The sequence below is a fragment of the Anomalospiza imberbis genome, chromosome 1 (genome assembly GCF_031753505.1).
Source record: "Anomalospiza imberbis isolate Cuckoo-Finch-1a 21T00152 chromosome 1, ASM3175350v1, whole genome shotgun sequence".
Lineage (NCBI taxonomy): Eukaryota > Metazoa > Chordata > Aves > Passeriformes > Viduidae > Anomalospiza > Anomalospiza imberbis.
In genome coordinates, this window is record NC_089681.1 from 83457745 (window position 1) to 83482431 (window position 24687).

At 39.3% G+C, this 24687-nt stretch overlaps 1 protein-coding gene across 4 annotated transcripts in view; it reads left to right on the forward strand.

Annotated features, from left to right (window-relative positions):
- The window catches only part of MYLK4 (myosin light chain kinase family member 4), a 79750-nt gene that overhangs the window by 10916 nt on the left and 44147 nt on the right, over positions 1–24687 (forward strand). For 2 of the 4 annotated variants that reach the window (XM_068198209.1, XM_068198218.1), the window contains exons 1-2: positions 28–169; positions 3110–3368. Coding sequence is in view for 3 of the 4 variants with exons in the window: in XM_068198218.1 (XP_068054319.1) it covers positions 111–169; positions 3110–3368 (318 nt within the window). In the remaining variant the exon portion in view is untranslated. Of the gene's footprint in view, positions 1–27; positions 170–3109; positions 3369–9466; positions 9884–24687 lie in introns of those variants that run through there. The other 2 variants (XM_068198225.1, XM_068198233.1) reach the window with 2 other exon arrangements.

The following is a 24687-nucleotide window of genomic DNA, read 5'->3' on the forward strand; positions in this document are numbered from 1 at the left end:
TGAAAACGCCATTCTCTGCGGAAAAACCATAAATAAATTATTAAAAAAAAAAGAGATTCAAAACCGAACTCTTGTGTTATGCAGAATGCAGGGCAGGTTGTATTTCAAAGATGAGCACAGTAAGCGGTACCATTCGCATCCTAATTTACGACCCGAACTTGACCCATTGGTAATTCTTTCCACATTACATCTTGTTTTCTTTCTTAAAGTATATGTTTAGGTTTAATTATACACCGTGACATAATAGTTCTCAGCTTGTAAAATTCAGGTCACTCTAATGTCAGCTGTATTAGAGGTAAACAAGTCTGGCTACTGGCTAACAGTACCCCCAGGCTTAAAATTTGAAAATGGCTGGTTAGAAAGTGGCCAACAGGTCAGAAATAAAATTTTTATTTCAACTGATGATGGATACCAAAGGACTGAGTTTGAAGCAAATGCTTTACAGCTCATCGTGTAAACCTAGCTCTTACTGAAAGGATTGCAATCTAAACTCAGACCTTGAAAGTGAAATGAGGTGTTTGTGGGTTCTGCTTTTCAGCTAATACCTATTTGCCTGCCCATTTCTATTCCTGATCAGTTTTAGAAATAATTGCTACATTGTTTATATTTTTATAATGCAAATATATTGATTTGCTGCTATTGGGTAGAAAAAGCAGCAGCAGGACCATAGGTATGCACTGCCTGTGCTTACAGCTAAGCAGTGCTTTTATGCAATGTGTGGCCTCCGAGAGTGTAAGTGCAGATGTGGTTCATGAAGCAAGATATTTTGCTTCAAGTGAGCGATTGGCTTGCTGAAGATGGCCCAGAAAGTAGAAGAAAGTATGTCCCAGGCAAGAGCTGGGAAATGTAAATGACTGAGGGAAGGTTTTCACCCTCCTTTGGGGGAAAATAGAGCTTCACACCATGTGAAGGTCGTAGTTTCCCATTGCTCAGTGGCACATGACCAGGGTGAGATTTCTTCTCTGGCACTTTGGAGGAGGCCCTTGCAAACAAATTTCACATTCCACTGTTCAGCCTTTTGTTTCAGGGATGTATTAAGATAATAATGGTGGAGAGCACAATCACGTTTGGACTCAATCCTAGTCTCTGCTTGGTAACAGAGCCCAGTAAGACATTTGAGCTTGCCATCCCATTAATATTTTCCCAGATAACTAACTCACTGGTCAGCTTGAAGAAACATGTCCTTTAATTAGGATGTGTCATTCTCACTCGATAGATGGCCACATTTGGTGATCAAAGCATAGAGGATGATGTGCTCTTTGAAGAGCTACGGAGAGCCTGAATCAGCTTTACTTGGTTGCAGTCCTGTCAGGCCACAAGGTTTTCACAGCCAGGCCACTTTAAATCACCATAGAATTTGAATAGCTGCAGACATGGAGGTAGCAGGAGGGCACCTGGAAACATGTCCCATTTTTTTTCACAGCTTTAGATTACATCTTATCCTCCCTTGCTGTGGAGTAGATAAAATGATCTGTAGAATAATGGCTTGAAGGTCAGACTGAGCTGTTGGGTATTTCACCTGCAATTGTCAGAGCCTTTAAGAAAATCCACAAACCTGCTTTTGAGAAATGGGGGAAGAAAATCTCATGAAGTGTTCTTTAAGCTGATGGTGATGGAAAGGGAGGGATGTCAGAGCTATGAAAGTTGGTGAGAGATGCTAGATGCAGCAGACTGGACATTTTTACATACTGGATGCATAACTTCTTCAGATGATGAATGCCTCACAGGCCCACGATGGTGTGCTTGCCTCTCCCATATTAACAGCACAGTCTACAACAACATGGTGGCAGGAATCTCTCTGGAAGGCTTATTTGAAAACTACAAGCTTACATGTTTTTTTGCTGCCCATCATCTTTAAATGTCACCATTATCCAACCATCTCTTGTGTCACATGGGATAGCATGTGGCATCTTTCACATCTGGGAAGCTTGGAGGGCTAACTGTGGGGAGAGCAGTTACTTGGTATAGGTACACATTTGATCTGCTGCACATGCACAGATGTGGGGTCAAAAGACTGAGGAACATTTTCTGTTGGAAGGTGTTTGGGTAAAAATAACTGATTTAATTGGGTCTTTGGTTGTACACTGAAAGGTGTTTCTCTGTGCTGCCAGTGACTGTAAGGTTGTATATAAGTTCTTAATTACACCATATAATTTATGGCATTTATGCAAGTTAGGTTGAAACTATGAGCTGTGTAATGAGATTTAACAGATTCAGCTTTATAGAGCTAAGGCATTAGCACTGTTTTTGGAAGCTGGGTTTCCAGTACAGTGAAGGAAGGGTTGCAATAACAGCAATAGAAATATTTTGGTCCTCTATTTCCTGGGTGTAGAAAGAGATTCTAAGTGAAATTTTAGAGTACTCTTTTTAAAAAATTAGTTGTTCAGAAGGACATATATTCCAAGTGTAGTCAAGTGATTACTTGAGGTGGGAACCCACAACCTTGCTGTGGAATAAAAGCTTTCTACAGAGAAGGCTTGACTTGCAGTGGCCTTCCAACCAATCCTACTGTTAGACAAGCCTTGGTGATCCTACATCCTGTACTTGCCAGGCACATCACAAGGGCCTGCAGAGAAGAACCCAGCTGAGGACTGTGCTCTTCTGCAGCCTGCAACAGAGGGCCAGAAATTGCCACCATTTTGGCAAGTACCTATTTTTATGGTACAGGATGGTGGGAAGAGAGAGAAAAGACCTGTGTGTACTACTTTGTTTAGTATGTAAAATGTCTCTGGACTTAATAGCAGGGTCCTTGCCTATCAATTTGCTGGAACTGCAACAGAAAAGATAGCTTGTTGAGCAGCAGGGGACCACTGAGATGGCTAAAAAGTGAGGAGTGCTCCATAAGCAAGGTGTGCAGCAACAGCAATAGGTTTTGATTTTGTTGAGCTAAATAGTTTCTATGAATTAATTCAATTATATTGGTCTTGTAGCCTTCTTGAATAATCTGGTGTTCAGTGTAGAACAGTCTCTGTGAACAGGCAGTGCTGTATGCTCTGGTTCGGCAAGTATAAGGAGAGAGCTGAAATAGAAAGTGTTGCAACACAGTAATTTTCTAAGTCCAAATGCATGAATAACACTAAGACCTTTCATTTATCTTTCTTTTGAACAGCCAAGAAAGAGGAGAAATCAGAAGTTACGAGTGTTCACTGGTTTATGAATCTAAGGTGGAGAGAAGAACAGACAGCAAATTAACTGGACATAGTATGAAGCTACTTAAGATTAACAGGCTGGAAGAAATAAACACACAATTCAGCACAAGCAGACTAGAAAAAACAGCCTTTTTTCAGAGTGTGGAGAAAATGAAGGTGACTAGAAGCTTTCAGGAAGAAAAATTCAGTGACTTGGATCCTGGAACAGAAGAGAAAAAGGTAACTAACTACCTGCATAATTAATTTTGTTTTCCCAAAAGTACTACCTCTTACTTTTTCCAGCTAGTTAAGGAGTTTACTTTGTGTATTTCCCAGTAGACTTGAATTTTTCATTATCATCTGTGAAAATGTATTGCAGCTGTGTTAAGACCTGATTATTGAGAGATGCCTCTGCCCAAATTAAGGTGCAAATGAGACCATATGCCAAAGTCAATAGTATGGATTTTATTTAATAATGAATTTGAGGTAGAGAGATAGAAATGGAAAAGAGGAGGGGAAGAGAGAGATTGAGTAGAAGCTAGTCACCACCTGTGGATCAAATGACATTCCACTGGTCCTTTTTCACACATGGCTTCTCAGTGGTAGAGGTCCTGAGGTCATTCAAAACTTTTCACTATTTATGTATCTTAGCAGAGAAAGGCATTACTGTTCATTGGCTGCACAGTTCTCTTACTCTATTGGTTAAATGATTGCCTCAATTCTAATACTAATTAGTGCACATGCTGAGTCTTTTCATTTAGGTCGGTGGGTTTCTTGAGTTGTGGGTGGGTTCAATCTCCCCCTGCCAGAATTAATTTTTACCCAGTCAGAGCTGATTTCAGCACAGTTGCTGAGTAAGCTTTCCTTGTGGTTCATAAATTCTGCATTCTTTGTGTCCATTTTCAGTGATACATTCTTCTCCCTGGCTTTGTTAACCTTCTCCTCAGTCTGAGATAACACTCGGAAAATAGTAACATTGTTATCTTATTTCAAGTTCTTATCACAGTAGCTTAAGTATTTGGGGGAGGGCTTTGGTGATGGCAGATGCCATCTGTCCCATAACTTGGGGTGATCTTTGGTGATATACATACAAGCAGTTGCTTCTTTACACAGTTTGCCACACTGGGAATTTTTGTCTGGATGAATTAAATTACCAAGTATGTGCTAACCAGATCTCGCCTCCACCAGGTCTGGAATTAGCACCACACTGTTGCTTCATTCTGTGCTTATCTTGTGGCAAAGTCCTTCTGTGGCCCTAACAGTATTTGGGACAGGCAATTGTGATCTTTAGGTTCTTACAGACTGGTTAGCATATTTTAATTTTTTGTGTTCATAGAAGCAAGCATGTGTTGTTATTCTGGGGTTTAATTACGCCTGGACTTAATATTCAGAAATTGTAAAAGGGTTGTGTGGTTCTACCACCCTTCAAAATCAGAAGGTAAACATGGATTTTGTTGGGTTCATGTTTTGAAAGCATCTGTCCTGTCTAACAGCTCTGGAGTTAGTGGAGACTGAATGAATCCCATGGAAAGAGCAGATCCCCCAGAGGAACTGAGGCAGCTTTGTGCTTTGCTCTCTGCTACCTGGCGAGCAGTGTGGTTACATGCTGCATGCCACACTTGCAGGGCTGAGTGGTAACAGTGCAGCTCTGTTCTCCACCTGTCTCCAGTAAGAGTGGTGTTAGGCATCGTAGTATGGGGTCTCTGGTAGGAAAATGGCTCTGTTATCAGCCAAAATATGTTTCAAAATAACACCACATTTCCTTGTATTATGGATTTTTCCCATGCAAGAATCTGAAGAAAGCAGTATTTCTACTGATGCATCATTTAGATAAGAACTGAGAAAATCCACTTGCAGTAGGAGAATGAGAGATTCATTTTACATACCAGTTTGTGAAAAGACTTGAAAAATTTGTGCTGTAGCTCTTTGTATGCTGATTGTACTGATATGGCAGAGCAGTTTTTCAAGTATTCTGAATATTTTTGCATTCAGATGATACTCTGGAGCATTGGTGTAAAGTAAATTTCATGTTGTTTCCATTTGTATTATCAAATCAAGAAATTGAATTTTGGAACTCCTTAATCTGTTGAGTCGCTTTTGTTCAAAATTATTCCAGTCATCAGGAAGGTACTACAATTTTTTACTTTATAGACATAGAAAGAGAACTTTATATTGAAACAAACAAATAATATCTCATATAAGTAGGATGTGTTTATTTTAGAGAGTTTCATTTAGTGTTACAGTAAAAATGAGAACTAAAAACACCCCCACAATTGGGTGTTTGGGGTTTGGAAGATGTTATTGGCTCTTAAAAGTGAGTATACTTCCACTGTGAAAATAAAAAGTTGCAGAAGTGAGACAGCAAAAACTGCTGTTTCTGCCACATAGCTCTTTCAGTGAGCCTAAAGATCAGGAAAAGGACCGAGAGCTGCTTTGCCTTTGTTAATGTATCTTAGCTTTATGCTGAATTGCAGATAGTAACTAAAGGTGGTGGGATTTTTTGCCAGTTTGTGCTGCAGAGTCTCTTAATTCATTGTCTTGATGTTTGCCTCTTTAGTCTGATGGTTGGAATGGGCCCCTTCCTAAAAGTGCTGTAAGAAAGGGTAGGGAGGTTTTGGTGGTGCAGTAGAGAAGAAAGGAATACATTTAGATGAACAGCTACTGGCTAGTTGCCAGCTGAAGAAATAGCTTTGTATTCCCATTTTAGTTCATCAGTCTCTTGGGAACTAAATTTCAAAGATGAAAGACAATCTAACTGAACTCTAGTAATATACCTCACCCGAGTGAGCCTTCCAGATATGTAAACATTAGTTATATTTCTCTTAAGCTTTTTAAGCCTCACTGTCACACAGCTTGTTGGTTTGTTTGGTTTGGGTTTTTTTTTGTGTGTGTGTATGGTTTTTTTTTTCAGGAATTTCTCAATGGGATAAAATATTGGGTCCTAACTGTCTTTTAATATTGTTAAAAGGAAAACCAAGACCTACCCTTAGAAGATTTTAGCGTAGGTTGCCCGTCTGATGAGCAGTTTTATTATATTGATCAGGAAAGGATGAAAAGAAGAGTGTGTTGGCAGGAAATATGGTAAACCTTGCCCAGATGTATGTCCTTGTGTATGTAATTTCTGTGGGTGAAGGTGAAAGCAATGACAAAACATCCATTTACTTAAATGGGAACATGTTGGAGCTCAAGAGACCGAATAGAGGACAGTGGTCAAGCCTGAACTTGCTGAAGAAAAGAATTCTGTCTGAAACTACCTAATTATAATTAAAGAAGAAAACGATCCACTTCCTCAAAACAACTATTTCTCCAAATTTTTTTTTTTTTTTTAAATAAAAGAAGCAAACACAATTTTTGTCTTTTCGTACAGTATATTTTTGTAAAAAAAGATCAATCCCAAACACAGTGTAGTAGTAGTAGTAATAATAATTTCATAGCTATAGAAGACATCAATGGAAAGCGAATCCCTCAGTCGTTGACCATCAATAGTGAGTGGTTGGTACTGTTGAGCAGTTCTGCTGTCGGTGCCCCCTAGATGGCACCCTTTGCCACTCCAGCTCTCCATCGACCACTTCCCTCTTGGACAGGATGGCAAAACAGCTAGTGACAGAGCTGCTCCTTACGTATTTTATATGTGCTTTGTTCAGAATGCCCTCTTGTCCCCCATTTGTACTGTTGGCAGCACATGTCTTTGTATCTTGGCTAGGTTCTATCTTCAGTGAATGTGAAGTTTTGCTTCAGGTTAGATGTTAGCAAATAAGAGACATTTTGTTTTCATGTGTGAGGACCAAATTAAAAGAAGACTAAAAATCCAGACCTGTCCTTGACCTGTTGCACTGAACGGACACACGGAGATATCTGAAGGTGCTGGTTCGAGGGAGGGGGTGGCACAGGGTAGGAACAAGCAGGTGTGAGAAGGTGAAATAATTCCTTTTGACAACAGCACCAGCTTATGCAAATGTAAATTGATTGTGAAGCTGCCATACAATTGACCCAGCTGCATTAGATCCCAATGAGCTCCACGTTTTACACCTGGATTGCTTTTGATGTCCCAGCCAAAGCTGTGTGCTGGTCACAAGGTTGTGTTGGTCACAAACCTGCTGTCGCTTCCCTCTGGCTCTTACTTGGGTAATATTTGGTGTCAGAATGCAATTCAAATTGTTTGATCTTGAATTGCTATCTGCAAAAAGTGAAATTATTATCCAGTGTGGGTGAGTTAATTGGGTAAAGAGGAGCCTGGGAGCTTCTATAGTTCTGAACATCACTAATATGAAACAACCAAGTTGCACTTGCTAATCATGGAGCTGGGGTTTAAACACAAGTCACTGACCCCGAAGAAGATAATTTTACAGCATTTTTTATACAAAGCTATCCTTTTGCTGATATTCTGAAAACAGTTTAAGGACTAATTTATAAATATTTAGTTCATCTAGAGCTGTTGGATACTCTTGGTATTTGATGTTCATTTGAACTAGGTCTGGGGATAGCTAATTGTCCTCTAATTCCCTTTATCCTTTGAGCCTTCTGTCACCTCCTTCTCCACCACTACCACCATTTATCTAGCAGTTATTTTCCTTGCAGGTTCTGTGCTGGAAATGACTGTGGTGGTAACGATACTTTTACAAGTCCCCTTTTCCAGAGGAGGCCAGGGTCACAGCAATCTTTTGTACAGAGAAGAAATGATCACTGTCACACAATGAACTCCAAATAATTCTCCTCTGGTCCCTAACACTGTTCAAGATATTGAGCTATATATTTTGACAGAAACCTATTTCTTTTACAGATTTAGTCAAGAATGGCTTTTTTAACAAAACCCTGTAAGGAACGTGGTACATTTGGAGTAAAACTTAAACCCTCAAGGCTTTCTTTAGCCTTGAAATTGAAGCACCACGTCTAAAGCTTGCCTTGGTATGGTCAGGAAATTGGAAATGGACTTCAGCCAAGTTTGGGTCCATTTTGTTTTACCAAGTGCCTTTTCAGCTTGCTTGGAATGCTGTCATGAGATACCATGCTGCGAACCTCAGCCTGGCGCAGCTTTACAGAATATCCTTTTTGTGGTGCCCTCTTCACGTCTCAAGTTCATGGTGCTCTCTTGTCATGTGGGAATGTGTGTGTGATTCTGTGACTTCAGGTAGCTTCGTTTTACCTAATTTTCCCAGCTCCCATGCTTGTGAGAGTATTTTCCTCTCTTTCTTAGAAAGAAAGAAGGGAATAGCAACGTTTCCTAACTGAAAAAATCCCTATCACTACACTGACCCTTCCCAACATAACAGCTATGTACAAACTCAAAAGTGGCTTGAAAGCACTCTGGAGTCACAGAAATCAGAAGCTAACTAAAGAAAGGGCAACAGTATTACATTTTTTTTATCTCACAACTTCTTTTTCCAAATGATGTAATGATATTTGTAAGTTGATTTGTGAATTTTTAGCACTTGAGATTTCTGGTGTTTATATTTTTTGCTTATTCATCTCTGATCAGGTAAATACCCGAGCAGAGAAGAAATGACACCGTTTCTTATGTCTTCAGTGACTCTTGGTGCACTGTAATTATGGGCAGCAGTTGCATGGAATATGTATAATCCTTGTATATAAGGATTCCTTCCATAAATATAGACCTGAGACCTTATGTAATGGTTCTTCACAATCCTTACATATATCCTTATACCCTTATTTATTAGACAATAAACCACAGCATGCTTTGTTCCTCAGATTTTCATTTTTTTAATCTCTAGAAATAAATCTCTGGGCTTACAATGCGGCTGGTAGCAGGATTTTTTTTGGTTAAAGTTACTTACCATTTCCAGTTTTAATACCTTGTTTTTAGTTGTTTATAAATTTCCCATGTTTAGTCTGCTCAAGCAAATATTTTCCATGCAGAATTTTCATCACCTTGAATTGCTTGGGAAATTTTAATTAAAGCAGTATGTCCGCTTCTGGGAATTTTAGGGGAAAGAAGATACTTTTATGATAATATTGAGTGTTTCACATCCATGTCGTTGAAATAATTTGGCACCTTCCATCCTTCAAATCAGGGAATTGATGGTTGGCAGGTAAGCAGATGCTGGATATGAAAGGGCAGAGAGCTAGGACTTTCTTTCTGCAAGGTGTTGGTTTGGATATGGAGTAATGGAGATACACTGCAATCACAAGAACAGAAGTCACTGAAGACAGTAAAACTATGGCATTTCAAACTGACCTTTCTATGCACATACACCCTGAGATGTTAGGTTATTGCCTTGATTTGTTTTTTCCATTTCTTGCCTAATAAAAGGGAAAGAAAAAAGATTCTCAATTGCCTGAAATGTTAACTGCAAATGGATTGTGCTAAGTTTGCTTTCATTGGAGAAGTTCTGGAATGTCAGAGTAATTGCCTTCAAGTGCGTGCAATACACATCCCGTGTAGATCCCTGCACCTGTTTCATGCTTGTCAGTGATCCATCACTTCTTTTCCTTATAGGTTCAGGGAATGCGTTGAAGTGTGAGATGGGATCCTGCGGCGTGTCCGAACCTTGTCTAGCTAGGTGGTACTTACAAAGCTGGGGAGGATTTTGAGGGTGCCTGCCAAATTGCATCTGCTAGAGCAGGAGAACCAAGTTAATCAGATGATTAAAATTAAAGGGATGGATCTAATCCTGCAAAGAAATGCTGCCTGGATTTTAGGTAATTTCTGCCTTTTGGCTTCATATCTCTGGCACACCTTGTGGACTGTATTAAGCTGTGGAAGAAAGAAAGGGATCCCTGCACCTGGAAATGCACAGGTAGTAGATATACTTTTAATAAACTAGATACATTTCACTGCTCAGTCTCAGTATACTTTAACTGGATGAATGCTGCTTGTGTTCGAATGTAACCAGTTAAACCTATTTGTTTTTTCCTGGAGCGGCATTTATTTCTCTAGATACTGGCAGTATCTAGGTCTGGCCGGCAGTAAATCCTAGGCAGATGATGTGCTTTTCAGCAAGGTGCATCTCTTCTTCCCTTGCAGTTGGAGGGCTTTGTCTTGCCATTAAAAAATCCTCTAGTGACCTCTACTGGGTGCAGTACAAGAGAGTGCCTCAAGGTTACCGTCCGTGGCCATGGTGGGAGCAAGGTTGCCAGCCCTTCTTGCTGCGGGACTCAGAGATCCCTAGCAAGCCCCTTATTTTCCTGTTGTTGCCAAGTGAATATAGCGTTATCTCCCCAAAGAATTAGCATCACTTGTTATTACATCATGTTGCAAAGATAGTATGCATGTTTGCTGTGGCTTCCCAGAAAGTAATGCAGGGATGACCCATCATGTGGTAGCTCAAGACTTTTTAGAATTCCTATCAGGAAACATTACTTAAACAAAAGGAATAGGTGAGTTTAGAAAGGAGAAGACACTTTTTTCTAAAGTGTATCCAAGGATGTAGATTGCCAAAATGCTTAGGATTTCAATTCATTTGCTACAAATGACATTTTTCTTTCTTTGAAGACAGCCACTTGCAGAATCTCAAAAGTGTTTTCATGAAAAAGGTTTGAGGTCTGAAAAGTCTGCAACCTTACACTTATATATTCTTCTAGTGTTATCAGCCAAAAGAGTCGTGACCTATTGTGTGACTTTATAGCAGAATTTTTCACACATAGTGTAAGGACTTCATACAATAGTGATAAGGAGAGTAATTGAAATATTGCTACACATATCAGCATGTGAGATTAATAAGATTCACAAAGAAATCAACTGGCAAATAAATCAAATCTGTTGTTCTTGTTAATTTCCTTCCATTTTTATTACACTTCTACTGTTTTGCTACGATCAATCTATTTTTCAGTTTTTAAAACTTAAGGCCAACATAATACATGGTATTTGCTAGCAAGAGAATTGTATCCATTGCATTGTGAAGAAAACAGGTTTTAAAATACCCTGTATTAAGACTACCAGAGATTGTTTTCTGGTCCTTATTAGCACTAAAGTGTTTTTTCCTGAACCTGGCATAAGTCAGAGCTCTTTGCCAGTTTTCTTGCACATCATTAACCCACTTCTGAAATTCAGAGTGGTAATATCTGTTAGACTCCACCCCCCCCCCCCCCCCCCCCCGCCACCACCACCTTTTTTTCTATTGCTCTGTGTATGTTACATTTGTTCTTTTGAGTTAAAAGGTCCTTCATGAAGTGCAAGTTTCCCAGGCTGTCTCCTAAGTCCTCATACATAGAAAGGTGGCATAGACTCACGAGTATTTCAAGGGCAGGGCAAGTGTCCTTTCCAGGATCTGGCAGTAGGGCTGTGCTCATGCAGGGATTCCTGGGTAATTAGAATCCTTAGCTTTGGGAGGAAATGAGGCAACAGCTGCCTGAAACCAAGATTGTTGTCATCTCAGGACCCCATGGCATGTCATTCCATCCTTCTTTCTTTCCAGATAAGCATTGTTGTCAACTGCAAGAAAGCAGTTCCTTGAGCTCCCTTGTCCCCGCGCATGCTGATATGTGTCCTGTGGCTCTCAGACCTGTGAAGGTTTGGACTGCTGTGTTGAAAAAGGCTGGTGATCTTCACCAGTATTCATATTTGAGAATGGTTCTTCCTTGAACTCCCAAAATGAGCAAAAACAGCAATTGGATCAAGAGAGCTCTATGGGCCTTGCTCATTTTTCTGCATTTCTGGTGAAAAGATGAGTTTGGCTTCTCAAGAGACTTTAAGGGGACAGTGCTACCCTCTGATCACGATACTCCTTCCCCAAAGAAGTGTTAATTGAAAAAAAAGGTTTAGAGTTGTAACGAGTAACTAGCAGCAAATCCATTTCGTTTCCCTGTGTGATACTAGAGCAGAACACTACTGCCAGTGGGAGATAGCTGGACTGTTGGTGACCCTGTGTTCAGCAGGTTGTGAAGGGCCTTTGGTAATAATTTCATGTGTTATTATGAGCAAGCAGAGTCCCTATCTGGGACTTTGTGAGGCTTAGTACAGGTTGGATCCACTCCACAGTATTCATTGTCTGAACAGCTGGGTAAGGGAGAAGTGAAATGAGAAACAGGTACAGACATGGATGAAAACTGTACTAAGGTCATGCTCTCAGTCAGTGACATCTGTGCAGAGACATCTCCAACGTGGAAATGAAATTGCTGACTCTCTGTCTAGTGTCCCATGTCCTCTTTACGTGGCTATATGCTGAGGTCTGAGGGGAGGCATGTTTCTGAACCCTCAGCCTGCTGGATCCCAGCCATTTCATGAGTGCTGATTACTTTGCAAAGCTCCTACACACCATTTGGTCCAGGATCTAGAATTTCAAAAATCTCTGGCATCTTCTAGATACCTTCTTTATTTTTCTGGTGTTCATTTACATACAATTCACTTCATCCTCTCCCTGTTAATTCTGCGTGATTTTTATTTAGATCATATGAATAGTGTGGTTAAAGTCTTGTAACCTTTGGAATACATGACTGTTAAAGCATCTGAAAATCAGATCAGTTTCAGTACAGCAAAGGCATATATATTTATTTCTGTGTAAAAGATGTTGCATCTTGTCTATCTTCCCTTAAAAACTTATTTTTGACCCTGGGTGCACAGCTTAGCAAAGAATTCTTTTGGTCATGATCATTCAGAGGTGTCTTGTTACAGATTACCTACCCAACCAATTTGTAATATACATGGAGGTCCGAGGAGAGACATTCAGACTGTCCCTGTGACCTTTCTCTTCTGGCATCCTTGTGCAATGTCTTGTGGACACGTTTAGCAGAAGTCACGGTGCAGTAAAAGTGACTTTCCAGCAGTGAGTGTGGCATAAGAATTCCAAACAAGGGCCCTTGCGTGAGAGAGGCACGTTTCTGTTACCTTGAACAGAAACCTCACACGTAAAGAGCATTTTAAGGGATTCAGTATCTTTATTTTTCCACTTATATGGACAACCTGATGTAATTCCTGGTGTTTGGTCCTTCTGTGTTTGCTGAAAATGTTTTTTTAACTCTCCCGAGTTAAAGAAATCGCTGAATTACTTATACTGAAAACAGAAGTTAGACATGCATTGTACAGTATGTAAGGGAGGATTTTTTTCAAGTACTATGTAGGCAGGTACTTTTAAGTGCTTATTTGACATTTACAAATTAAATTCTTGAGATAAATTAAAATGAGGCTTTATAATATGACCTTGTGCTAAAGAAAATGCATGGGATGTGGTTATAATACACATAAATTAATTTGTTATTGACAATAAAAAAAGAGTATTTTTTCATCGTTCCCTGTCTTCAAGGCTAACTAAGCAGACATACTGGTACATGAAGTCTCCCTAACACCATGCCTGGACTAAACAGTGATAGAGCAGATATGTGGGCAGATAGGTTTAATTTCAGTTATGGTCCCACCTAGTTATGACTCTGTCTAGTTTACTTCATATCTTCAATAGGGACTGTAGTTGAAGGTGATAGAGAAAATCTCAGCCTTTAAACTTGACTATTTTGCAGGGAAACAACAAAATATGGGGTTATTTTCCCTTGACCTTTGATGCTGCCATAGCCCTTATTATCATAACTACATTTTAAAGGGCATGTTTACTAAAGGAATTACTGCTTTTATCAAATCAAACATGTTCTGCCATCTTTCTGAAACTCATAGTAGACCCATGTTTGGTAATTCTAAATCTGGAGCAATTGCCTAAAGCCTCTTGTTCCTGCATGTTTTAGACCATAATAGAGGAATCCTACATTCTCCTATTTATACCTACCCTCTCTATTTCTTCCAACTCATATCTTAGCAGGTTTTTATAATGGTTTCATAAGAAACATATTCTGTTAGAATAGAAATGTACAATACAGAAATATGACTTGATGGTGAGAGTTTTTAAAGAGCTTGGGGGGTTCTTAACATACCTTCATATGGCATCACTAAAATGGAAGAAAGAACAAAATTCAGAAGATTAGGACAAGCTGACTAAAATGATTAATTTATTTTTCTGTTTTAGTCACTTCTAATTGTTTAAGCTGTGCTTTTTTCAAGACAGTATTCTAGCCCCTAAACCTCATCTTTCCAGCACTACATCCAAGATCTGTATCTTTAATCTCCCTTGTGTGTTCACTTCATTTTTAGTTGTAGAGTAATTCACTGTCTGTTAAAATAGAGAAACGTGGAAAGGCATGAATTTACCCAAAAACTTAAATCGGGCAGGTTTTTGAAAGCATTTTCTCTTTCTTCTACTGATTCCACATGCAAGTACTGCCTCTCCTGCCATTGTTAGTTATTGGGCTTGTTAAACACAGTACTTACACCACTCTTCTTACTTAAGGAGAATACCTTGTGCACTTAATGCTGCATAAAAATTGCGCTATGATTTTTTTGTCAAGCAGCTACTCCAGAGAATAGGCATGAAAATCTTTAGCTTGGAATTCTAGCTGCCACCGACTGCCAACAGATTGATTCAGAGTGTGTGAGGGCCAGCATGGGACTCGTAAGGAAAGCTTGTGCGATGCACTGTTCCTGGCTCACACTGTGCTTTACAAGGTCTCCCTGCTTTGTTAGCCATAACTTCACGGATGGTTAGATATTTCAAAAGCCAGCTCAGGATGAGAATTTGCTCCTTATATCCCCAGACAACACAAGGTTTAAATGTATCAGAGATTATTTATGGCTACTGTGAGTGACAGTTGTCACATCAGAGACATGACAGTCTAAGTGGACAGGCTGTTATGAAACTGAGTGGAGAAGCAGGGGCTTAGAAGGATAGAAATAAGCATCCAAGGTCACCCAGCAGATCTGTTACAGAAGCAGGGCTGAAAGTGAGACTTTCTGACTTCCAGACTGGGGCCCAAGTCATGCTGCTACTGCAGTGGGACCCCCTTGCAATAAAAGAAATGTCCTGTTTATCACACCTGTTTCTTATATCTGGAGCTGTATTCTCTGAGACACATTGTATGAAAGCCTTCATGTTATCACTAGCATTTGCCAAGTATGTGGAAGATGCTTTTTTCCCCCCGGGAATTATTCAGTCATCTCAATTTCAGCATCATGTGACTGCGGTAGAGAGTATTGGCTTCTTAGCTGTCTCTGAGTTCCAAAATCAGTGGAATGCATAATTGTAGGAATATGGGTTGGTAATAATTATTTAAGCTCTATTTCCGTGTCTGCCAATCCTCCTATATTTTCCAGGATCATCCTGCATCTGGAATTATACTCCTAATGTATGCAGTGTCTGGAGCTATGAATTTTCCAAAATGTTCAGCAGACACCAAAGAAAGATTAGACTCTTAAGAATGACCTTCCCTCAGCATTATCTTTCAATAACATTTGACTTTAGAAACTGCATTTTATCTTTTACCTTGGAAATTATAATAATTTATAAAAACCCTTCAATGCCAGGGAAGTCACGAAGAAGAGAAATGTGACTCTGTAGTGTTACAAACAACTTTTATCAGCATGAATTTGGAATGAGAATTAATTTGTCAAAGGAAGCACCAAAGTTTATGCCAAAAAATCTTTTCTGCAAAAAAAACCCAAAAAAACAAAAAACAAACAAAAAAAAAACCATACAAAAATCATTGCTTTGGAGCATCTGTTTATCCATTGTTCAGTATCTGTCCTGGCTCTTTTTTTTCCCTCTGCTTTTAAAAGCATGCTTTGTTCGGTCTTTGTGGTACTCCATGTAGCTCAAAAGATCCTCCAGTATTAGAAAGAACTAACTGAAATTAAAGCATAGCTTTCTGAACTATGTAAGACTTTTAATATCCTGCTCTGTGTTTGTCAATTATAACAGCAAATAAGCAAGTACTGTTTGTTCCAGAGGAGAGATGGGATTTTATACCTTCCAGTAAGCCAAAATGACATGCTAAAGGATATAGTCAGAGATGCTTCACCAAGTGGGTGGTCTCAGATTACACATTATTTACAGTGAGTCTTTTCACATACTTGAAGTTAAGCATTAAGCTGAAATGCTTTGTTACATCAGGGTTGTTTGGCATCATGTATTCATGTACATTGAGGTTGTCTGAGCATACATCCAGTGAAAAGCTGCATTTTCAAGGAGCTCATATTCTATGTGTAAAGGTAAATGAAAGAAGAATGGCACAACAAAGCAGTAACATTATTGCTCAGTGAACTTGTTTTTGTAGCTAGCCTGTGCTTGACAAGGGTGATGCTTTAATAATATTAGTGGATTTTTTTCAGTCTTCATTCTGAAGGGTTTGGTCTTTGTTAGGATTTTGCTGTACCATGGATTGTGCTGATAAGCCTTCAGTTGCTGATTCCTTGAAATAGGTTAAAGTACATAAGAATAAAAAAAAAAGTAAAAGATAAATCAGAGAGTGAAGAAAAGCTGGGCCCTTTTCAATTTATTTTCAATTTTTCAGACACTTATGTTACTTGTCTTTTACGGAAGTTCTCAATTTGTGTCAAACAAGGCCAAACTCCTTTGGTATTATTCTGGTTGACACAAGCCAAGAATTGGTCTGTTGTGTTTCACTGACCAGAAAATACAGAGACCTCCATTGGGATGATTCCTTTTCCATATCAAAAAACATAACTTCAGTGTATAAAATGGTGTATTTCACATAAAACTTGCCCAGCTGTCACTGATTCATTGTCAAAATTGTGGTCAAGCGGGAATTTCAGATGTGTACTTGAGATGTAAATTCTTTGGTTTATGAAGCTGCTAATTTTTTTGTAATACATTGGGAATTAGCTGAGCTCATTTATCTTTTTTTTTTCCAGTGCTTTTCTGCTTATTTCCCCCAAAAGTGGCCCACCACCACTGTTTTGTGATCATTGGCTGTTCCTTCTGATATTCATATCAGTAGGACTCCTACAGTATGGGAGACAGACAAACATCCCTCCACTATCTGAGCATCAGTCTAAAATCAGCAGTGACTATAGTATGTATGATGTATGCCCTGCTATCTGATTGAATGTGGTGAGCTAGAAAATGTTTGAAAGATTGCTCCCAGTAATGGTTATCTGAATGCAGTGAAATGAGAGATGAAAATTACATTCAGATGAGCTGTGATTTATGGATTACATAGGATGTAAACCTTCAAACCTAGAGGCTTTTGTTTTTATTCAGAACTGTTGCCAAACCTTTGTCTTTTTTTAACAGGTCCTAATCCTAACGCAGGTAAACCTACCTTGTTTTCTAAAAAAAACCCGTGATTTTCTTGTGTTGCAGTAATAGGTCTCCCGTTGTGTGCCCATCACCGTAGCTGTTGTTAGCTTGCCAGTGTTCAGGGAGAGTGTCTGCAAGACCAGTGAGAGAGGAAAGCTGACATGCAAAATGAGGCTCTTAAGTATAGGCAGGCATATGTCTAAACTCTCAGCAGTCTGCCAGTTCCTCTACTTGGAATGAGTTGAAACGGGACTAAGTTTGTCTCCAGCAAAGACAAGTCCTCACCAATTAGCTGCAGGTGTTTTTCAAATACTCTACAAGTAATATTTAATTTCTGTCTCACCTCAGGTCCTCCATTCTAGATAACTTGCCTGCAATATTTTTTTCTTTTATTTTGCGAGGCTGATAAAGAGCAACTACAGTTCACAGTGACCTCCAGTGGTGAAAACCCTCCTCTGGAAGAAGAGCAGAGCTAATACCCAATTTTGTCTGAAAGTCATTCTTTGGAGTGTTTAGGTGATGCGACTTCTATACAGCATAATACATTCTGATTTATCATGTGCTGTGTTTGTGTTGTAGCTTTAAAAACAATGACCTTGGATTTTTCTTCTTTCTGCTCTTTCTTGTTTCAGAATCTTTTTACTTTTGGGGTTGATAATAGTCGACAATGGTCCTACTGGAGCCATATTTTATGTGAACTATGAAGCTTTGCTTGATTAGGTGTCTCCTGGTATAATGGCATGAGATCAGTTCTGTTCTTCTTTACCTCTGAAATCTTGTTTTTTCTTTATAGTCTTCTCAATGCACATAATTTCTTTAAAGCTTTTTCTACATCTTTCTTTCTGTCTTTTCCATATATTTACATATGTTGTTCATTGAGGACTTTTTCCATTTTGGGTAAGGTGGTTTCTTCAGTGGTCTGTGCTGAGTTGATTCTGCAAAGGCTTAGTCATCTGGATAGCCTAAACCCTACAAACAGTATGAAAGAGTAGATTTGTGGAATTGATGATGCTGGAATGTGCCATTGAGAGTGAAGGAAAATATTTCCATATTCTTCAAGGCAGAATATACATTTTTGCTTTAGAGTCTCTCATAGCAATTTTAATAGAGGAATATTTGTCTTTGCCTACACTGGCTTCTGTACTATGGGCAGCGCAGAATAACCTGCATTCTTTACTTCCACTTCTCAGCATTACTGACCTTTCCCTGTAGAAAATAGACAGCTATCTTCAGGAATGAAAATGGAGCTGAATTCTACAAAGAGCAGTCAAGATGTCAGGTCATTTGTGGTTTTACAGGGGTGGGGAAGAAATTTTTAGGGTTAATATGACACAGGAATCACTTGCCTTTCCCAGATGATGTCCATTCTTTTGCACTTCATATAACAAGTAAATGTGCTCTGTATGAGACATGCAAGGGATCAGAAATCAGCAGGCTTTGATTGGAAATCAGACAGCTGCTGTGAATATAAATCCACTGTGCATTACTTGAGTGGACATATTCTGAGTTGCCAATATGGTTATACTGGGAGTTGCTTTTTCCTGGGAATACCTAGATAAACAGAATAAAACTCAAACAGGCATGAAGATTTTGCACAGGTTTAAGAATTTGCACAGTCTTGTTTGCTGGTTTTCTGAACTAAGTTTTGCTGATTATTATGGATCTTTCATTCTCATGGACTTTCTTTGGACCTCTGAGATAGTATTTGAGATGTGTTGGAGTTCCCTGTCTTCCTCCGGATACAATAGAATTTAGAAAACAAACTGAACAATTAAACAACACAGCAGTGCAGCTCAGTGAAAGAGCACAAAATATTCTACTACAAACTGTGCTTAAGCTGGATCTTTTCTAAATCCTTCCCAAACAAATCAGTTGAGTGCTGTTGTATTTCCTTTACAGAGGTTTGCTGTACCTTTGCTACAAACCCAGTGACTGACAGTGAAAGATCCTGTTGTTGTGTTGACCACATTTCTGCACTCCTTACTCTGGGCTTCAAGGGGGCAACTATGCTTGTACATGGGAATATTCAAATCCTACAGGGAAGGAGGTTGGGTGTCATGCTGGCAAGGTGCTTCCTAGCCTCCTGGGAATCTCCCTGTAGCATGCTCCTCGTGAACCCTGTAAATGTCTAGAGTTTGAATCCACATTGCTCATGCTGTGGAGTAAACATGTATAAAAATAGTCCATTCATCTCATTATCCAGGCCAGCAAAAAGCAAGGCTCAGGTTGGAGTTGAGGTGAAGAATTGGTGATAGACATAACCATGGACGGTTCTGCTGTGGCAGACAGGTGCTGCTCTCCCTGTAAGGTTTTACTGGTAATCTCTGGGCAGTGGAACACAGACATCAGGTTTCATGCCTTTCTGAGAGACCATGGACTGCTGAAGAGATGCTGATGGTGTCACAGCAGCTTGAAAAGTTAGAAGACTGTAGTTGTCAGCAGAACAGCAGGTGTTGTAGTGACAAAGGTTCAGACCTATGACATGAAATGTGGTGGTGCAATGGCTGTAGCTGGCTCTGCTTTTCTGGCTTATAAATCATTTACATCAAAGCAAATTGGGACCTGAAGTACCTGCAGATGGTGATGAGTCCTGTGGGCTTATGAGACATTCAAATTGTAGTGTTCAGTGCTATGAATGCTAACTATAAGGAGTCCACCTCTCCTCAATTGTTTCTGTTCCTTAAATGGCTCCGGTCCTATTTCTTTATCACTACTAATAATAGATGGGATTTACAGATGGCTCATATGCCAAGGACTTAATACCAAGCACTATGAAAATGTGTCATAGCTTCAAACCCTAGTTTTGGATATTCTCCATGAACGTACTTGTGCCAGTACTTTCCAGAAGCACTTCCTGAGGACAATGGTGTTTCCTTTTTTGGTTCAGCAGCAGTACATATCTTGACAATTAATTGTTTTCTGAGTGATTCTTGAGAATTATGAAATAATCTTTAGGAATTAATGCAAACTAATTAGAATACACAATTATAAGCTGCCCATCCTATCTTAAAATCTACAGACCTGTGGCTTTGTGATTAACTTAAGAAAAAGAGGTAAAGCTGCTTGCAAGCACCAATGTTACTTCCCAGCTCAAGATGAAGCAGGGCAGAAATAAGATTTGTGCTTCCAGATAAGGAATGAATGATATCCCTCTAAACAGAATTTCTGATGCCTTCCTTAGAAACTTGTATCTATCCCACCTTGGATGAAGGAAAGCTGGGATACAAGCCACTGAAGCTCTTTGCAATGTAAAGGCATTTGCAGGGTTTCATGTTTCAAATGACAATTATATTTACCCTTAGTTTGGGGAGGTGAGGTGGGGACACCCAAAGATGGAATAGATTAATTTATTTTTTAATTTTATTTTTCATTCTACCTGTCTTTCTTCTTTGTACATTGTTGCCTCAGATTCTTTTGCTAAGTATTTAAAAAACCAAACAAAATTTTAAAACAATTGTACTCAAATAATCTGTCCTGAACTTAGGCAGACTAACTTAAAGTACTGTGAGAGGGACTGCAGAACTAATGAAACATCTGAAACTTTTACTTTGCTACCAGGTTTAACTCTGTCTCTGCAATTTCTAATGAGTTCTGAAACCCCAAGGAACAAATTGCATTGTTTATTCATATTAAAGCACACCTCTAAGTCTCTGTTTGGGACATGTAAATTATTGTACCTCACAGTGGAGTAGGGTATTCAAGGTTCATGTAAATTGTTTCTTGCATGCTCCCTCAGTGCCCCTGCCCAATGAAATTTTTCCTTGATTTGGTTTAGTGTGCTTAAGCAGGTGAACATGTGTTAGTGCACTGAAATGATGTGGATTTAGAACCTACTAGGATCTCCCTACTTAACCTTCACATATTTACTATTAACACATGGATTAAGTTAATGATTCTTTGAATGTTTCTGCATACTTTGAGAGCCTAAAGGTTGCAGTGCATGGATTTAGTGAGAGGCAGGGAACATGCTGCTGATGGATGCTCTGTCATGCCCAAACACCTAGGTTACAAGTTTCAACAGGTTTGCACAAAATGCTTCTAAACAGCAACATGAACACAGTGATAATGTGTTTGAGAGGTGCAGGTGGCTGACTGGTCCTTGATATTCAAGTCAGAATCATGTCTTGAAATTTCAAAGAATCACATGTCTTCGTCTGTTACTTCTTGCTTTGTGTCCACAGCAGTAGGCAATCATATGAGCACTTCTTCAGAAAGTGGAAAGTTTAAAAGAGGTTGCTTACTTTAACTATCATTACTCAAAAGAGGCATAATTATTCTTTCTGTTGGTGTGATGCTTATCCACTCCAGTCCAGTTCTGATTATGTCCATGACAATTAAAGTTGCTCCTGTGGAGAGCTTTCAGAGTAACAGTCTGTGCATTTTCATGGCCGGATGCTTCCTTCCAATCTCAAAGCTCTCAACATGTTATGACATGAATGACATTTCTGTATTATTATCCCTGTTTGAAAAAAAAGGAGCAACTGAATCAGAAAGGTATTACACAACTTTCTTAGGGAGATGCAAGCAAGTACTGACTGACTTTAGTTCCCTGTTATTTCCCCTTGATCTCAAAAATCTGAACCTGAAACAAGATACAAATGAGAGGAAATATTTTATTTTTTTTTAAATCCTAGGTTTTTTTTTTTCTTCCTATTTTTCTTTTTTACTTTATATTCTACTACAGTTTTGGCTAAGTCCTATAGCACTGGGCATACTGATAATATGTTCAAGAGGACTAGAGGGCACTGACAAGTCCTTGATACTGAAATTGGACCTTTTCAAGAAATCATGCCTCTTCAGCTCTCTTCAGGAGCACTGCTGTGCTAGTTTAGGATGTTCACCTGTCATTACATGCATTCAGGGTGTATTCCTTAAGAAAGCATACAAGTATTTCTATATTGAGCAGCAAGCCAAAGGCATGACTAGCAGTATCTGCAAAGATTAACTGCACACACAGAATTGCAGATGTTGCTTGCCCAGAGACACACCTGCATGAACAAATCAACGCTTGGCAAAGAAGCATTGGGTTCCCCTAGGAGGACAAACATTTCATCTCCCTTGCCTTTGCTGCATTATTCCTCAACTCTCAGTGGTGAAGCTTTGGAGACACATCCTCCCCACTGAGGTCTGGGGTGGGATCTGCTCCCTGCTCTGCCGCACTTGACTTTATTCCTGGCAGTTACTGTCGTGATCCCTGACACTTGATTCTGGACAGTGGCAATGCAGATATCTGAGCCTTCATGCTTGATCTCTGACACTGGGTCTCTATTAGGAAAATTACTGGTACCTAATCTGCCTGATTACAGCTACTTGATATATGGTGCTGTTCCCCATTGTGGCATGTTTACCACTGCAAGTAAACTCGAAACAGCAAGTACAGCAGAACCAAAGAATTGAAGAATTTTGCTGTGCTCTGCACATAACTGTGGATGAAACTTGATGTTAAGAAATACCATCTTTTAAGGAAAATAGCAGGAAGTAGTGATGCAAGTTAAAAGGAGAAAATGAAGAGGAAATACTAAAAAAATCAGTGCTGGTCCCAGAACTTCTACCTGTTGTCAGAGCTCCATGCTCTGTCTTAACTCTGTGTGCTGTGTTAAACAAAGACTAGCATCTAAAACCAAAATCAGCTTCCTTCAGATTCATGTAAAATTTTCTTTTTATGTCAAGTTTAGTTGATTCTATTTCACAGTAAACACAGTTCAGTCAATGAGTCTCCAGAAGATAGAAAAAGCCTTTGACTAAGCAGACTGGCTGAAATAAGTTTGCAAAGAAATTTATAATCTGGCTCATTTCATAAAGTTTTGAATTTCATTGTAATAATTTCACACCTTTGAAGAGAGGGCTGCAAAAGAAAAACTGCACTGAAATGAAAAATAGACATGCTTCATTCCAGCAGGGTTGCAAGTATTGCTCTGCCTTCTTCCCTAGTTAAGTTTACTTAGCACATCATGTGTTGATCAGTCTTCTGTTTTCATGAGCCATCATTTTCCAACACATTCCAGTGTTTTGTTTCAAAACTCTTTGGTTAGCTCCAGTGACAACTATTTTTAATTCTCCTGTTGGATCATATGAATTGGTCAGGGAATAGAGGCTTGTGCTCTGGGTAATCACAGTTCATTTTCCATAGTGTCAGATGAAAAATTTAGGTAAAAACAAATGCAGCAGTCACGAAATTGAATCCCAGAGGCAAAAAGGTGAGTGAGGTCATGGCAAGGCTTCCAAATGTTTCCAGGTGCAAGCACTATGTTCTAGTGGCAGAAAGAAAGGCTTACAAGCAATAAAGCAGGGGTTTTCATGCGAGTCTTTTTTTTATTTAGAGGTTGGCTAGCGTCCCAACTGCAGGTGACTAGTAGCAGTATCTAAAACTGGGGAATATAAGATGAAATTCTTACCCAGGGAGACCTTCTGAGCTTCAGTCAGACATCAGACCATGGCCAGAAGTTAATCTTTGCTATTGCCCCTAATGCAACCGTCCTTCGTAATTTTGTCCAATGCCCTTTTATCTGCCCTTTTTCCACCACCCCATCAATATCCTGTGTCAGTGAGCTACTCCACAAGTAATTAGTGTGTGAATCTGTTGTTTCTGATTTGAAACCGATGTTCAGTACTTGTTATTGTATTCTCTTGCACTGGGAGAAATCCACTCAGTCATTCCCTATTCATCTTGTCACAACAATCATGATTTTCTAGAGCTATGGTACTTCTTACAGGTGGATGTATGACTCTTCAGTGAGTACTGAGGTGAAGGCATAAGGATTAGTTAGAAACCATGTATTTATTAATAGAAAAGGGGGGAAGAAAGAGCAACTGAGAGAAGAACCAACTATTTTATGAAACCATTAAACCAGCTAAGCAGACTAATAAAAAACTGAACAACATAGCTTAATTGTGAAGTGAGATTGCTCTGTGAAATTGCCACACCTTTCCAAAGATTGTGGATTTTTTCCAGCTTGTGAAAATTGCCTTTCAAAAGAATGAAAATCAGATATTTTGAGAAGAACAATCCCTTTTGCAGTGCTGCTCTTTATTGTGTAGGCAGAGTGATGAAATAATTTTTGGTTTCTGATGAGTTCTCATATATTTCCTATCCTTAGGACAAGATTTAATCCATGATTCCTGCTGATGCCATCTTTCCAAGCAACATTCATGAGTTACATGATAGAAATCATGATGAAAATACCATCTGCCACATCTTCTCACAAAATCAATCCCCCACTGTTTGATCTTCCGAGATGAGAACTTAGAATGAAATGAAACTGTTCTGTTTCTTTGTGCTCTCTCATTAGAACCTAAAGCAACAGTGCAGTAGAAGGAAGGTTACAAGGCTGGCTCTTGCCCAGGATAGGGAGAGACAAAACTTAAACAGTGCTGAAAGCCATGATTCAAGTTTCTGTGATGACAGACATTTTTATAAGCTTTGTTGAAGTGAGACAAAAGATGAGATTAGTCTTCTCTGCCCCTGTCCTTGAAACAGTAGCAGGTCTCCTCCTTTAGGAAGGAGAACAATACCACCTAGGACACTTCTT